Source organism: Chroicocephalus ridibundus, chromosome 2 (assembly GCF_963924245.1).
Source record: "Chroicocephalus ridibundus chromosome 2, bChrRid1.1, whole genome shotgun sequence".
Lineage (NCBI taxonomy): Eukaryota > Metazoa > Chordata > Aves > Charadriiformes > Laridae > Chroicocephalus > Chroicocephalus ridibundus.
This window is the reverse complement of record NC_086285.1, coordinates 131,765,648-131,782,348: the sequence shown is the minus strand read 5'-3', so window position 1 is coordinate 131,782,348 and position 16,701 is coordinate 131,765,648. Positions and strand designations below refer to the sequence as shown.

The window sequence follows — 16,701 nt, the reverse complement described above, 5'->3', positions numbered from 1 at the left end:
TACTAACGTTACTAGTGCTAACAACCTACTCTTTCATATATGCTAATCAAAATTCTTAGTACAATAATCACCTTACTAAGGAAGTGGAGACAGTAGTAACTCTGCACTAAGTTTCACAAGCAACACAATATAAGCATCTTGCTTTTTATAAAATCCTATAAAAATACTACATTTGATAGTTTAAAAAGGAATTACAGATTTGAAATTAAACAGTGCTGCAAGGAGATCCACTCCAAAACAACTGTATTTTTTTTTGACTGAAAAACAGCAAAAACTTTCTGCAGCATACTTTCCATTCCCAAAGAAAGGTCACTAATGTGTGCATGTACAGGCTACCACTGGACGCTAAGTATTTTTCCATGATACCCACTGCTTGTACAAAATTTCCATTTAGTTACAGCAAAAGAAAATGTTCAATAACTTCCACGCAAATATTTTTCTCTTAAGATAAAAGCATGTGTAACGAGCTACAGCCTTATTATCCTTGGCTTCAATTTTACTCTATGCTAGTGACCTATTAGAAAAAAACACAACATTTATCTATCTATAAATGCCCTACAGAGTTTTGTGACTGAGCGACCATGATGTACACGTAATTTAAAAAAAAAAAATTACATCTATAAAGGTGAAAGGAAAATCCAAGTTCTTTACCTTCTTTTCTGGGTCTTGAGCTCCAGAAGCAGCAACGGAGAGCTCAAGTTCCTTCTCCCTGTTTTTGTTTTAAAAAAAGAAAAAAAAAATCAAATCAGAAAGCAGTAACAACTACACTCATTCGTTCAAAGCACAAACCTCACAACTCTAGTTAAAATAACTCTGAAAATACAGGACAATAGAAGACATGATTCCACTTGATTTCTTCTGGAGTCAAAGAATACTACTGTATATTATTTGTAAATAGAACTCTCAAGAAGTATCTGGCTATCATCTATTACGCCTAATAAAAATTCAACTACCATAAAAGCATAAACCACCACATGGCTTTTTACTACAACCTTTCAGGACATTTCTTAACAATTGATCCTTATTCACGTTACAGCAAGTTTATAATAAAGATACTGAAATGAATGATTCAAAAGTACAGCAATAAGTACGATATTGTAATTTCAGGGCTTAGGCTTGTTCAGCATTTTCCATCACAGTGAAACTGACAACAGTAACATTTTTAATTCCTTCTCCCTTCACTAATATCACTGTGTGTTTTTATGTATCCACAGTATCATTCAGCAGGCAGCTACTAAAAGGTAAGCAAGAAATTTGTTTTACTTTCTGCATAAGGCAGATAGTCAAGTGCTTTCAAAGTAAAAGGTAACTTTCCTATATTGGAGGACAAAACAAGATTCATTTTCAACTTTGTAATGTAATAATGTAATTAGATAATCATCTGCCACCCAGAAAGATAACTTCAGTTAGAGCTTCTTCAAGAAATTAAAAATAATTTTTTAAAAATGAAAAAAAACCCAACCGTTTTTTCCTTTGTTCCATTGAAACCTGGTAATTTTGTTTGTTAAAAACTAAAGCTCTCATGCCAATAAGTTGAATTGTATGCAACATTACCTAGCTAGGTGGAATTCCTTAGTTATGGAAGTTATTCTTACCACATTGAATTAATGAAATTCCTTTAAATTTCAGCCATTATCTTTTAAAAATATAGTAACTTTCCATTACCGTCTCTTATTTCGCTGTTGCTCAGCCATCTGTTCTATTAGTTCTTGCCTGTATTTCTCTTTTTTCCTTTGGAGAAGTTCTCGGTCCTGACCACCTAATGGAAATGACCACATGTTCACGCAAATGCTCCACAAAATACGTAAAAGTTATTGGACAAAAACATTGCATTTCAGTCAATTTAAAACATGAAACACAGCAAAGTATATGAGTATACGATCTGGGAATGTGCACAGAACACTAGATCTTTATGGAGGGGGAAAAAAAAAGTATATTTAGTTTTAATAGGCAGTTTGTTTGGAATATGTTGATCAAAACTACTAAAATTTTCATAATTATTTTCCTAGTTTGCCTGTTTTTGTGTAGTCAGGAAGTTACAAATTTCAAAGCTATGCAATACAACAGCAACTAAAAAAATGTACTTAAATTTTACATTTTTTTCCGCTAATACTCAGCTAAGGAAGATATGCTATGGTGCTCCAAAATTACAAGGCATTGCTCTGTACAAACATGAAAGTTAAAACCAAAGAGAGTAAAACCCACAGGGAGGAAAGCAAATTGCTACACTTTTAGGACGGTTCCCATGGCTATTAAAAATTAGCAAAGTATTGGCAGATATGTATATGTAACAGGAAATAGTGCTAACATCTCATGTGGATTTTAAGGAACCCAAAAAACTTTCAACTTGTGGTAGTTCCCCCACAATAAGCATGGAATCTTCCATTATTTTAAACAGAAAACAATAAAAAACATCATCACCATGTTCTATATAGTATGACTACCAAGACACAAGGACTCTGAACATATTTCCATACACAAAGTCACTATGGGTCTTCAGCAAAGTAGACCTGAACAATAAAGTGAAGGAAACTGCAAAGAAACTAAAACAAAACAAAAAAAAACACCAACCAAACAAACAAAAATAACCCTCCACCCCCCCAAAAAAAACCCCACAAAAACCCATGATGCATGCATGACTGAATTTTTTATTCAATTATTGTGCTGTTTTAATGCTGCCTTTAAACAATTCCAAAAAATTGACCTGCCATATAGCGCACTGAAGATCAGGTAAGTTCAAATGTAAAAATAAATAGAAATTATTCTGACAACTTAGTTGCCAGAATTGTTAGTCAATTTTTCCACAATTCAAACCTAGCTTTTCTTTGAAGGCTCTGATCTGTAGAACTACGACGGTTCTTTTATTCTTGCCTTACAATTTTCTGAATTGTAGCTAGGAATGCTACGTTTTCAACAGTATTCCTCTCTACCACGCTCAATAATAATGTTCCCTGCTAAATTTAACAGCTACATTTAAGCAGTATGAGATGATCAGAATAGAGATAATCAGAACTGTTTGCTCTTGCACAAGGTTGTGAACGGAAGCATTTCCCGTATTTCTGCAGCTAAAATTCAATACCAAGTCATATCTTTAACAATACAGAGGTTAATGTTTCTCCGATACTTCATTTTGTAAAAAAACTTTTAAGAACGTATCTGGGCCTTAAAAGGTTAATGAAATCTAAGAAGAAACTTGGGCTCTTCAAAATTAATCAGAAAGCGCTGTTAAATTAAGGGGGGGGTGGAAAGGAACATGTTTTTCTTTTTTTATTTTCTCTCTGTAGCTAAGATTTATTTACCAGTCTTGGGGACAACTAGCACAAAGAACAAGCTAATTTTTCTAGTTTTTAATTATTCCCAAAGGAAAATAAAATATGCAAAGAAGGGCTAACTCAGTGTCATTAGTTAGGTTTTTATACATACCAAGAACAAGGCCTGTTGCATACGGCATTTCAGCTGCAGGCTTGGCCTGTTCATTAGCTGAAGAACTAATTTGTACCTGATTTCTGGCAAAGACATAAAAAGAAAATGGAAAGATCAAACTCGAGAATTTACTTGCAGTCTGTGTGAAGCATGACAGATGCGCTTACATCACTACGTGATACATTTATGAAAAACAGCTCTCCTAAAATCTGAACAAATATCACAAAGAAAAGAAGAAACCGCCTGGTAAAAAGGCATTTCTCACAGTTCTCATTTGCCTGCGGTTTCTGAAGCCATCAGAAACACTGACTCAGTTGAGCACTTCAACGATGTTGACAGACTGAGTGGTGCCAGTCAAGAATTTATGTAAGGGCTTTACAAGTGTTCTGCTTCTGCCTCATCCACTTAGATCACTTCAGGACTTGCAAAACAAAGGGAAAAGGAAAAAGAGGAATTTTAAAGCTACTATCAAAAAAGGATTCCACTTTACTCTAAACGTCTAAAGTCTTCAGTTGGAGAATTGGTGATCTAGTGTTTCAAAAAGAAAATTGGCATGCAAGCTTCAATAGCTGTTCTCAAAGGAAACACATTTTTTTTGTTCTACGATATCCCAGCTGCAGGAAAAAGTATCAGCCATTTCAGAAAACATATTAGGGATTTTAAATAAACATTTTCCTTTCATCATGATTTCATAGTGCAATTATCAGAAAAATACAGTGTATACCACACCTAGAAGTTCCAGTTCTGGAGATCTGCTGCACACGTGTTCTCTCCTTGAATTCATCTTCATAATCTGCAGGTAGATCTCTTACTATTCCATCCAGATAGGGCCTTAAAGAAATAGAAAACTTTCAGCTATGCTTGCCTAAAAACATTCAGTCCGAAACGGAAGGTCCAGCAATTTCATGCAAATAGATCCTCAGCCCAATTGCACACTGGGCAGCAGAACCAGTTCTCAAAATACTCCACAAAATTCCTAGAAATAATTCACTTTGGTAGCGCTGTCAAGGCAGTGCTCTGTCTGGACTCTGAATTCCCAAACCTGCGTTCATGCAACCTTCATCTATTGAGCCTAGCTTCTTCTACAACAACCTGCCCTTCACTATGCACCTGGTACCATTTAAAAGAGAGATGACTTTTGATCAAGATAAAAGACACAGAGAAAAATTAAGGAGTTAAAATTTGAATCATCTACATACGAAGTGAAGTAATATAACTTCAAATAATTCCAAAGATGCTAAAAATTGTACAGACACAAGCGAGCTCTTCCTGAAAACATGTGGGGTACTTGAATTTACAGGCTCTTCTTGCCTTGCAAATGAACTGCTCTTCAAGGAGGACTTCAAGTTATCTTGATAAAATAAGGCAAGAATAGGTATTCAATGAAAAGTAAAGTACCCAATAGACGCTAACATAGTTATATATTTTCCAGAGCTGGACAGAGTCATGAACTAACTATTCAGCAAACTACAACAACAACAAAACATCTAGGAAATCATAGGAAAAAACCCGTATCTTATTCTTTTATGTAAAAAGATCCATAGCTCTGCTCATCTCTGTAACTTAAATGAAAGCCAATAATCAAAGGCGAAAGGATGCAAGCAGATTATTAAACGTTGATTTGGCATCTTAACAACCCACAAGAACAACATGAAAGAACAACATCCACCCTCTTGGCATAACATGATCTTCTTTCATGATCAAGATCATCTTTTTGATAATGATCAATCTGCTACTTGGAAGGCTCGTCACGTAAGACGGAAACACAGTCAGGAAACAGAAAGCCTAGTCCATAGTGTGATGAAAGGATGCAGGGAGGAAGCAAAGAAACAAACCTTGGCATTCAAGAGGCAACCTTTTTGGTAAAAAGCAGCAAGCTTAGCATGGCGGGCCCAGACACGCTGGCCCAATTCAATCGAGAAGCTGTTGCATCCTGTTTATGGGACAGACCTGGTGCTGGGGATGGAGCAAAGCATTCCACTTATAAGAACCAAAACATTTTGCACTTCCTCTCACTTTCCTGTCACTGTTTCTATTTGCTGAAATATGCCACAGTCCTTGTGCCTCTGTCAAAAGAGAAACCTTTCTGAAAAGTCCCATTACAAATACCTGCCTCTCCAAACTAATAAAGCCCACTTAAAAACATAAAAACTTTAGTACAGCAAACAAAAACACTCCTCCTTAGGAATTCAGTTTCTGTCATGAATCAAATGTGTTCTGGAAAAGTTGACTTTGCCTGAAATGTAGAAAAAAATGCTAATTCTTCAGAAGCTGAGCTGTCAGTAACTAATGGATGTGTTTCTTCTTGAAGAGAGACTGAATACAGTTCATAAAAGGTTAAGTGAAGCTCCTTGGGAAGGGAAAAAAAAAAAAACTAGATTACAAAGCACATTTAATAAAAAAAAAATAATGAAAAGTAATTTTCAATAAAAATTCATCAAAGTAGAAAATACACAACAAAAAAAACCTAAACCTTAATTTTATTTAAGTACAAATTTAAGTTCAGGCAACTCAGGTGATGGTCCAGCAACTTCTTTTAAGAAGATGCACCAAGTTTGCCAATAACAAAGACAAGACTATCTTCTGTACTTGCTTTTAAAAGAAAACTGGAACTAGAACTGTTTCAGAGGCCTCTCCAAACAAGCAAAGAATTGCATAGTGATATACTGGTCACAGACATTTATATAAGCACCATCAGTGTTTTCTGGAACGAAGAACTAGTATATTTCTAATCTATGGGACACTGTCTACTGTTGGTTCAAACACCATTGTTGCTGATGTTTTACATATATAATCCTATGTATATTCTTTGAGAAACAAAGTAAACGCTCAAACTTTATCAAATGGTCATTTTTATTTAAATACTAGACTGTGTGCAATTGTTAGACAGAGGCATACAGCTACCTAGAGAGAACATTATCCTTCTGGGTGTTAATTAACACAGAGGATTAACATTGCTGTTAGTCTCAAAAATATGGACATTTTGGTTACCTGTTAGACACCAAGTCAAGGTTCTAATATTTTTCTTTACGAAAAGTTGTAGGACAAGATCACCCTTACCCTAAAACCTCCTTTGCTCATTTCTACCAATATTACACTACAGGACAGAACAATTTTTGTATTTTACATTCTCTTCTCTGAACCTCATTCAGCAGAAAACAGGCAATCTTGTTCCTGCTATCTATTAAACCACTGTTTCCATTTGCTAGTCTTTTTCAGAAACACTGTATGAATAAATACATGCTTTTAGAAGCACATCTGAACATACAATCTGAAACTGAAATAACCCATTTATTTAGTCTGCATCTCCCAAATGCTTCCAGACATTTCATTTTCTCCACAGTTACTTAATTCTTTTATGAATTTTTTTTTTAAAAAGGCTGAGAAAGAATATCAAAAGCTACTTTTGTAGAGAAGTTATTTTAACTCTGTTGGCATTTGAAACTGGAAAAGAAGCATGACTTCACTCAATTTAGAAAATGCTTTTGCAGTAGAAGAGTATTTTAGGGTTTGTTTTTCCCAGTTATTAATTTGCAGTACTATCCAGAAAATTATCCCTGTAAACAATGACTCAAAAGATCATTTAACAGTCCGCCGGCAATTAACAATGAAACATGACGGTAATATTTAACACTGTTGAGAGTGGTACAATTTGCCTTCTGTTATTTCTAGAAGTGTTAATTCTAGAATTAAAAAGAGGTTATTTTGCCTAACAAGGGAAAAAGACAGTTGTGTTTTCTTCATTGATGCAACTGCAGTAAAATAATTCTACATCTACATCATCTACAACACTAATGTTCCCACGATCTGTAAAGTGAACAAACGAATGCTCTTCAAGCACCTTTTTAAGATTTATTTACAAGAAACTTTACTGCTTTATGCTGCTTTACTTCATTTGAATTTAGCTGTATAAACCACATTTGTTTCCAGTTTGGTACTATTTCACACCACAACCCATCTGTTTTTGAAAGCAACTGGTTCTCGCAATGGAATAACTGAAGGTGGCCAGACTGTCAAACCGTGAATGATTTTTAAAAAAAAAAAAAAAAAAGCTTTTAGATGAGTGAGCTAGAACAGAAAAAAATAACAATTTATGTCAAAGTAACCAAACTTTTATCAGTTCACACAGTAAAGAATATTAAATCATATTTCATAATGAAGAGTACATAATAGCAGTATTGCTTCTGAATTATTTATCTAAAACAGCCTCTTTAGTTTGATTTGGGTTTTCTTAAATGTTTATTCAAATTGTGTAGTGATGACTGAGATCAACACCTATTAACACCATCAGGATTTGGTTCAACTATGCATATGTTTGAAGTCTGCCATTTAGCCAGACATGCAGTAAAAAAGAGGATTTTTTTTAAAAAATATATTTTTACATTTACAGAACGGCATGCATCAAAAATTGAAGCTCAAACCAATTTTGGAATCTGAACTGAAAAACTGACTTGCTATAGATATTACAGAGTAAGAAAATACATGTAATCCTGGGTTCCCAGCACTGGGGTTTGCTCTCAAATAGTTAAGTTTTCCCACAAACTACTCTTCATAAAAGCGAATTGTGGGCTTCTTTTTCTGGAGAAATTTCTCTTGTATCCTTGGTTTGCCATAATACATAAAATGTTCTCTAATGTATGATGTATAGTCTTAGGTACTGGTCCAATTTTTAAATATTTTTTCTAAAAATTATTGCAAAGTTTCTTTCTAAAGTAAGTACAAAAATCCTACTTTCATGGGTGAATCCTGTCTAATTTTCAATGAGAGCAAACCATGGCTGTCAATAAGCACTACAGAAATAAAGGAGAAAACAGAATTAAGAATACCTTTCAGCATAAAAACCCCGGGGAGTTTTTCTGTCATAAGCGCTTTCACATCTAAATCTAGGGTCCATTTCTTCACTTATCTCAGGATCATGGTCCATTCTGTAGTATCTTCTAGCAAAATCACGATCCTCATCAAGTCTGTGATGCTTCCTAATCGGAATTACAGATTGGCTAGCAAATCCACGACGTCTTTGATTGGGAACATCCAAATCTTCATCAAGTCTTTTATTTAATAGTCGACTTCTTAATTCAACCTCATCATCTAACCTATGATACCTGTCTTCCTCCAGCCATCTCTTATTTAGCAGCTCTTCATAACCTTCTGTAGAAGTAAAGGCATCCTTCTTGGGAGGTTCTACACCTGTATTACAGGGTTGTACTTCTGTATGGAGTTCTGGGCGGAGCCTGGTAACAGCAACAGGCTTTCTATTCCTGTCCATCTCATTCTGTTTAATGGAAAAAAATATTAAAAGATATGAATATAAGCAAATCACATTGAGCAAAAACTTGGTTTCGTATTTCTTCAAACAATCCCTAAACAGGTACTGGAGAAAAGGTAGGAAGTGAGCAAGAAAAATACTTCAACGAGGGCTTAAAAGCTAGGGATTTTGTATGGTTTTTATTGAGGGGGAGAAAAAAAAGAGCACTCTTTCTCTTATCTATTATTTTTCAGAAGAACAGCTATCAATCCTGGAAGGGCCTTTTACGAACTCCAATTTGACCTTCATATTCAAAGGTGAAAAGAATCAAAAAAACCTGAACTTTATACCTCATCAAGAGACTAGATATCTTTATTCTATCCAGATTCAGGCATGTCTGTAATACTTCCTTACCTATGAGCACAACCTTTTAACCTGACCATTTCTTAATCCATTTCTTTGCTCCCCAGGAGATGCCTCTATGAGAAAGGATAGTTTAGTGGATAAAAAACAGCCCTATGTCACACTGGACCAGTGTTAATACACAGTTCTAGCAAACAACATGGTTTGGGACAAATTCTGTAGTATTTCTGTGCACTAATCCTTCATCTGTAGAATAAAGTAACTCATATAACAGTAACTCATACTTTACAAAATGTAATGAAAAATAAGGATGCAAATGACACCAAACTGGGAAGAAGGATCAATATACTAGAGGGTATGACTGCCATTCAGGAGGGTCTTGACAAACTGGAGAAATATGCTGACAAAAAGATCATGAAGATCAACAAATGCAAATGCAAAATTCTGCATCTGAGACAGAATAATGCCATGCACCAGTACAGGCTGGACACTGACTGTCTAGAAAGCAGTTTTGCAGAAGAAGGCCTGGGTTAGCGGTGGGCACCTAGTTGAACATGAGCCAGCAGTGCACCCTTCAGTGATAACAGCCAACCACACCCTGGGTCACATCAACAAGTGTTGTCAGGAGGTCAAGAGAAGTAATTCTTCTCCTTTGCTCAGTATTTATCAGTATTCAGGTTCTGATATAGCACGCCCAGTTTCCCCCCCCTCCCCATGGATGGAACTGGAGAAAGTGCAGAGGATGTCTACGGAGATGGGTATGGCACTCGAGCTCATAAAGGAGAAGCTGACAGAGGTGGGTTTGTTCAGCCTGGGAAAAGAAAGTTAAGGACGGTAGGTATGGGGGCAGGAGGAACTAGTGATTGCAGTCTCCACCTAATGGGTGGTTACAGAGATGCCAGAATCACGATTTTCAAAGAACCAATGGTCACAAGTTGCAGCAAAGGAAACTCTGATGGGATACAGAGGGAAAGAAATTATGAACAAGCAGTTAAGCAGTGGAACAGGCTGCACAGTGGAACTATGGATTCTCTATCCTTTCAAAACTGAATGGGACCAGGTCTGACCAGCCTGATCTAACTATGAATCTAACCTTGCTCTGAGCAGGAGACTGTACTATGTGACTTCCAGAGGTTCCTTGTAACTGAAATGTATCCTATGATTATCTAAACTGTTGGATCAAACTTTTGAGGTCACACATGTTAATCATGAGACCCATTAATTTGACTCACTCAAAATCAAATATCCCTCAGAGATGGAAGAACCTCAACAAATCCTCACCAGTTTTTTTCCCCTGTTTCTTCTTATAAATGCCTAAACATATAGAAAAATCTCTAGATTTTTCTAGATAACAGACCCAGTTACACAAACATAAGCTGCATTTTTGCCACGTATTTCCTAGGGATCACTGTTGTGTAGCACTCCAACCCTTGAACAAGCCAATAAGAATCAGATATTGAATTCCAACATCTAAAGGATGCCTGAATACTGCCTTATAGTTGTCTTCACAAATTAAAAGAGTTTTCAACTATATGACACTCAACGCATTGGAGGAAAAGATCTTTCTCATGCGACAACAATACTTCTGGAGACAGAGAAGAAACAGTCTTTTAGAAAGAACCTAGAAATACATGGGTATTTGCACTTGGCAACTGTTGTAAGAAAGACAATAAACTTTCAGCTGTTGTGAGTACAAATACAAGTCCCTTCATAGAATGACCCACCTCTCACAGTATGGTACGCTTAAAAATTTCCATATTAAAAAAAGTGGAAGGCCTTCTTAAATCAAACCTGCATTAGCTGAGAGTTCCAAATTATTGCAGTCCATCACTAAGTAAGACAACAATATTTTAAAAAGAAAATTCACCCATTTTACACAAGATTTTACAATTAACAAGCAGTACAGGGGCTTTCTCAGACCAATATATTGCTTTCAGATTACTAAAAAAAGGGTCTCACAACAATGTAATTAGACCTAAAAATGCCCTCTTGACTGTTGCACTGCTTTCGGCTGGGATACAGTTACATTTCTTCATAGTAGCTAGCATGGGGCTATGTTTTAGATTTGTGATGAAAACAGTGTAGATAATACAAGGATGTTTTAGTTATTGCTGAACAGTGCTCACAGCATCAAGGCCTTTTCTGCTCTTCACACCGCCCCACCAGTGAGCAGGCTGGGGGTGCACAAGAAGTTGGGAGGGGACACAGACAGGACAACTGACCCCAACTGACCAAAAGTACATCCAATACCTCATGACATCACACTCAGCAATAAAAGTTCAGGGAAGAAGGAGGAATGCGAAAACATTTGGGGGTATGGCATTTGTCTTTCCAAGCAATCATTAGGTGTGATGGAGCCCTGCTTTCCTAGGGATGGCTGAACACCTGCCTGCTGGTGGGAAGTAGCAAATGAATTCCTGATTTTGCTTTGCTTGCATGTGCAGCTTTTGCTTTGCCTATTAAACTGTCTTTATCTCAACCCATGAGGTTTCTCAGTTTTACCCTTCCGATTCTCTCCCGCATCCCACCGTGGAGGGGGAGCAAACGAGCAGCTGCGTGGTGCTTAGCTGCCTACTGCCACACAAATTAAAGGCCTCAGCTCAGAATCTGAGTTCACTCATGCATGGGTCTAGCTCTTTTTCAGTCCTAAAGACATTATTTTTTTATTCACAATTGCACAGCACCATATATATTTGACAGCTAGCGCTTGCCTTGCTTTCTCATGAACTGGACACAGACTGAGGAAAAAAGCAGCTACAAATTAAAGCTAAGGAACACTGAGTGGAGCTCAACATTCTGTACAAAGAGACAGCTTTTTTGGCCACCACTTTTAGCACCAAGAACAATCCAGAGACTTGCTTCAGACACACAGAAGAATGAAAGTATATTTCTACCAGATCAACACGACTGAAGTAGGAATCAAGAACTACTATATGACTCGTAACCAGGACTTTCTAGATATATTTAAAAAACTATGGCCTAACTGAACGACATTCTTTGCTTATTTTGTCTTACTTTGTATATCTTCATCAATAATAAAACAATTGACAAGATCATGTATGTTCTTCTTTGTATCACCTTCAGTAAAACTGTATTACCTCTGTGTTTTTCTTCCCTAATTTCCTTAGCCTTTCATTCCATTCTTCTTTATCCCTGAGAAACTGATTGTACTCCTTGTTTCTTTCAAGCCGTAGTTTCTCCTAAAACAGGCATTGAAAAGGGCATCATAATTTTGCACTTTTGAGAAGTAGCTTTTAACTTCATCGAACTGCAGTATGAAATGAATACATGTAAGCTGTGTGCTTGCCCTCCCCCTTCTTTGTGACATATAAATAAATAGGGCTTGAATTGCTTTGAGGTTTTTGTTCATTCTTGAATATAGTACTTTCTCTTAATCTGAAACCTGTAAGAAGAAGTCACCTTCTTGGGCATGAAGTCTAGCCTGCGATAACACTATTGTATATCAAGTTCCAGCTAAAAACCAGTTACGTTTCCTCCTGCCAAATTTATTCCAAAATTGTTCCAAAGCCTCACTCCTTCGACAATTAGAAACCACCTTCAAATTTACAATCTGAATGTATTTACAGATGACTTTTAAACATATGATTTTTTTGTGTGTGTAAAGGTTAGTTGCGACTTGCCCCACTCATAATTAAAACAAGACGACAAATATATGTACAGACAAGATGTGTTTTAGGATTATAGCTGATAGCTTAGGATATAACTTGAACTGTCAAATTCAAACAGGTAGTTAAGCTGACTGCAAAATGAGTCAAAAGCACAAAGAATGCAAGGAAAAGTAAGAAAAACAAGATCTATCCACCTTGTCGTAGCTGCTTTTGCAAGGTGACAATATTTAGAACGAGCTTGCTCAGGTTATATTTTGTACAAAGAGACAGCTTTTTTGGCCACCACTTTTATGGAATACAGGAATTTTACATCAACAGCCTAATAATATAATATGAAATAAAATAATAATATAATATGAAATACAAAAGTCTCCAGGTAAAGTAAACTCTAATTTGCATTATTTCCTGATATTAGTACTTTATGTTTAAAGCATGGGACATCTCTTATACTGCCTCATTCCAACCATCACATAAACAAAAAAAGTGAATTAGATTACAATATTACAAATCATGCTCTTCTCCACTGCAGTATTTTCCAATAAAAAAAGCAAAAGGTATTAAAAAATCTGAATGTTATATATGAATTTACTTTCCCATGAACAAATTCCAAACAAAAATGATTTATATCTCAATCATCATGGAAATACCAGCTTAGTGATAGTTCTGCAAAAGAAACCAATGCTCCCCCAAACTGATTTTTTTTTCCCAGAATTTGTGTCTATCGGTTTTCTGACAGTGACAATACAAAACCTGCAGACAGCTATGAAAGCTGCCTGAGGGGTATTTTCCAAAGCTGAGAAACTAGCATTGTCATTAACAGGCGGCAAAACACTCAGCAGAAAATTCAATGTGCTGTGTGACTGCACATTTTACCTAATAGAGGAACACAAAATGCAAATGTTAACCTCTAAACATTATCTGCCCAGAGGCTAAGTGTTTAGCAGGGCACAGTGTGACATCTTCTGGCAGCTTTTAGGTTCTACAATAGCAATAAATAAATGGGTAAAAAGGATACAATATTGCACTTGTACAGAAAATCTCAACAAATGTTGAGCTGCTACGATACAAAACCAACAATGATCAAGCATGTTTCCAGTCCAGATACGTCTTTAATTTCCACAGAATTAATCAACGACACTTTATCTTTCACTGAGAAGTCCTTTCCCCTCCCTGGGCATTTCATTCTTCCCGCCTCCCTTTTTTTTAAACACTAGTGTAATTTGGAGTTTTGGGCTTTTTCATAACAGCAATTTTTTATTTGAGTTCTCACCTGGCTCCTCATATGGTCAAACATTATTGACAGCACAAGAGAAGCAGAAAGCATAAGTAAGCCCAGCACGGGCAAGACCAACACATTCCATAGCCAAAGTCTTGCACCAGATTACAGTGACAGCGCGGCCCCAAGCACAGAGCAACAATGCAACTCTGAGGCAACATAGGTTAAAAAACCAAAAACAAATAAAACCTCCAAGAGCGTAACAGTCCACTCCTCCTCCAGCAACAGTTTCTCTTTCTGCCTTGCATCTCCACCGGGGTTTGACCCATCCTAATAACCAACCAGTAGTGTTTGTTGAGTCATCAAAAATATTTGCTAAATTACAATGTTTCTGCTGATTCAACTTCCTGGATCAATTTACAAGCAAACTTAAGAAAGGAACTGGAAATATAAGGCCAACAGTGTGAGGACGGGAGGAGAAGTAACTCCTGTAGGACTGATTTAAGCTTTCACAGAATCATACTATGCATCAGAGGAATGGACGAGAGGTTAAGAAAATCCACACATGCGTGTTGCATATTCATATTCTAACCTCCATGAACCTACAATAGCAGAGAGAGACTGTTATGGCTGGTATCTTTCTCCAACATATGAAAGCAAGACCATAAACTGATAAGAAACCTCAGGGAGATCAAAGGGGCTAGCTAAACACAGAGAGAGAATGTGTACTTCTTTCACAAAACACATTAGTATTGTACTCTCAAAGAAAGATTGGAAATTGGGAATATTCCTGTATTAACAGCAGGCAATACATGAAATATCAGATCAACTTTTATTTAGATTCCTGGATTTATCTGTTCAAAAACAAAAATAATCACATGAGGATAAGCAGGTAGGTTACGCATACGCAAAGACACCAAAACAAACTGTGTACAGCAGAAAGCACACTTTCTTTAGTTCTGATAGGAACTGACAAGAATATCGCCGTAGAAACAACTACAAGCAAATATGTTTAAAGTTATCCCCAGGATGCATTAAGAAGAGCATTAAATTAAAAAAGTATATATATATATCAGAGAAAACAGTGTTCTTTATTAGATCAATATTTATCGCTGAACAAAACCCAAGCACAGCCACTAGAGCTCCTGAACACACCAAGTGCCCTGCAGGTGTGAATTAGAAGTAGAAAACCTCAAATTGGTATCAGTATAGAATTACACATCTAATTATCTATAAATTAAGAGTACAGGTAATGTAGGATTAAAAATTTAAAAACAAAAACAAAATTTGAAGACTTTTCTGAAAATTATTCCAATGACGACCTCAAAAAGTGTTCATTTGTAAACAGTGTAAAAAAAACCCAACCGAATTAAAAAAAAAGAAGTAAATTTTCCACAACAGTTTAAACATCCAGGTTCATTTTCAAGTTATACACCACTTACTTAATTTCCTCCAGATATTTACCTTGGCAGACCTTCGCTCATCAATAGGAAGAGATAATCCCTGAGTATATGGATCTACTTCACCAGTAGTCAGATAATTTTTCTACATTAAAAAAAATGAAAATCATTCAATACATTTTTAAATACCAAATCTTACTTGCTAAATAGTCGCTAGGAATTATATTTTCTGAAATAAATATGATCAATTTAATGAAATCAAGACTGAAGATAACCTTCACATTTTGAAAATGCAGGATGTTCTTCAAACACACAAATGAAGTGAAGGAATGCAGAAAGAAAAGGGCTTTGTCAAGCTTTAAACTTAAGTTTGAAAGTGCTTGTCACTTCTTCCCTGTTACATTATTTCAAGGATTACACAAATTATTCTCTGTATATTAAAAAAAAAAATATTCAAAAAACCCCACCATTACTCATTTCTCCCGTAACCAAGTAGTATAAGCACACGCATCTATGCAAGCATCAGAGGAATTTTCCTAAACACTGCCTTCCTTACGATGAAAAATTGCTTTTTTTCACTGCAGAAAACATCTGTTTACCTCTTATTTTAGCAGACGGAATCCATGCTAACAATAGCACAGTCACCACTCTGCATCTCAACACTGTCTGTTTTCTACAGCAGTCCCCAAACTTTTCAGGATAATGATCCAACACCAAATCCTGCAATTCCTTATGGACCATCAGTCACTTTCAGAACAGAACTTTCCATTGAAAACACACGTTAGCGCTCCATGTAGCTCCCTGGGGCACAGCTCGGGAACAGGGCTGTGTAAAGCATCAGCCTTTCAAACCAAACACCAATGGTGGAACAGGTCTTTAGCTTCCAGGTGTAGTGGCTTCCTCATACATCACTCATCTACTAAAAGCATCCCCAGGCCATTCTTGGTCAATCAACTGTTTTATAAATCCGATTATCTTTAATAACGAGATCACCTATTTGTGTGGTATGGGCTGATGGGGGGAATGGGGTAGATACGGTTTTTCACAAGCATTATTTCCTTCCATTATCTATGTCATAACATAGCTTAAAGGCTTAGAGGCATGTCAACAGGTAAGAGCTGTACCTGGCTCCAGTACAAAAATCACATCATTATGAACTATATTTCACAACTATACATTAAAGGATTTAAGGGTTTTAACAACCCTGTAAATATACAAGCACCAAGACAACTAGATTAATATGGAAAGCTAAGTTATTTTTACTAGAAAAAGTAAATAAACTGTAATCGTCATTATTAAGTAATTATTTTTCACACTTTGAGCACGTCTGTAGAGATAAACACTGATCTTAAAGAGGTATTTGCCAAAAAATCAGAAGCTGATACGGAAAATGCATTTCAACATAAGCGAGACTAAACAAGTTAT

General features: G+C 36.2%; 1 protein-coding gene across 13 annotated transcripts in view; it reads right to left on the bottom strand.

Annotated features, from left to right (window-relative positions):
* The window catches only part of CSPP1 (centrosome and spindle pole associated protein 1), a 66,527-nt gene that overhangs the window by 37,838 nt on the left and 11,988 nt on the right, over positions 1 to 16,701 (bottom strand). For 11 of the 13 annotated variants that reach the window (XM_063327002.1, XM_063327003.1, XM_063327001.1 and 8 more), the window contains 7 exons: positions 15,341 to 15,421; positions 12,130 to 12,231; positions 8,250 to 8,695; positions 4,153 to 4,254; positions 3,424 to 3,506; positions 1,666 to 1,759; positions 652 to 709 (listed from right to left, as the gene is read on the bottom strand). In XM_063327002.1, coding sequence (XP_063183072.1) covers positions 652 to 709; positions 1,666 to 1,759; positions 3,424 to 3,506; positions 4,153 to 4,254; positions 8,250 to 8,695; positions 12,130 to 12,231; positions 15,341 to 15,421 — 966 coding nt within the window. The remainder of the gene's footprint in view (positions 1 to 651; positions 710 to 1,665; positions 1,760 to 3,423; positions 3,507 to 4,152; positions 4,255 to 8,249; positions 8,696 to 12,129; positions 12,232 to 15,340; positions 15,422 to 16,701) is intronic. The other 2 variants (XM_063327006.1, XM_063327007.1) reach the window with 1 other exon arrangement.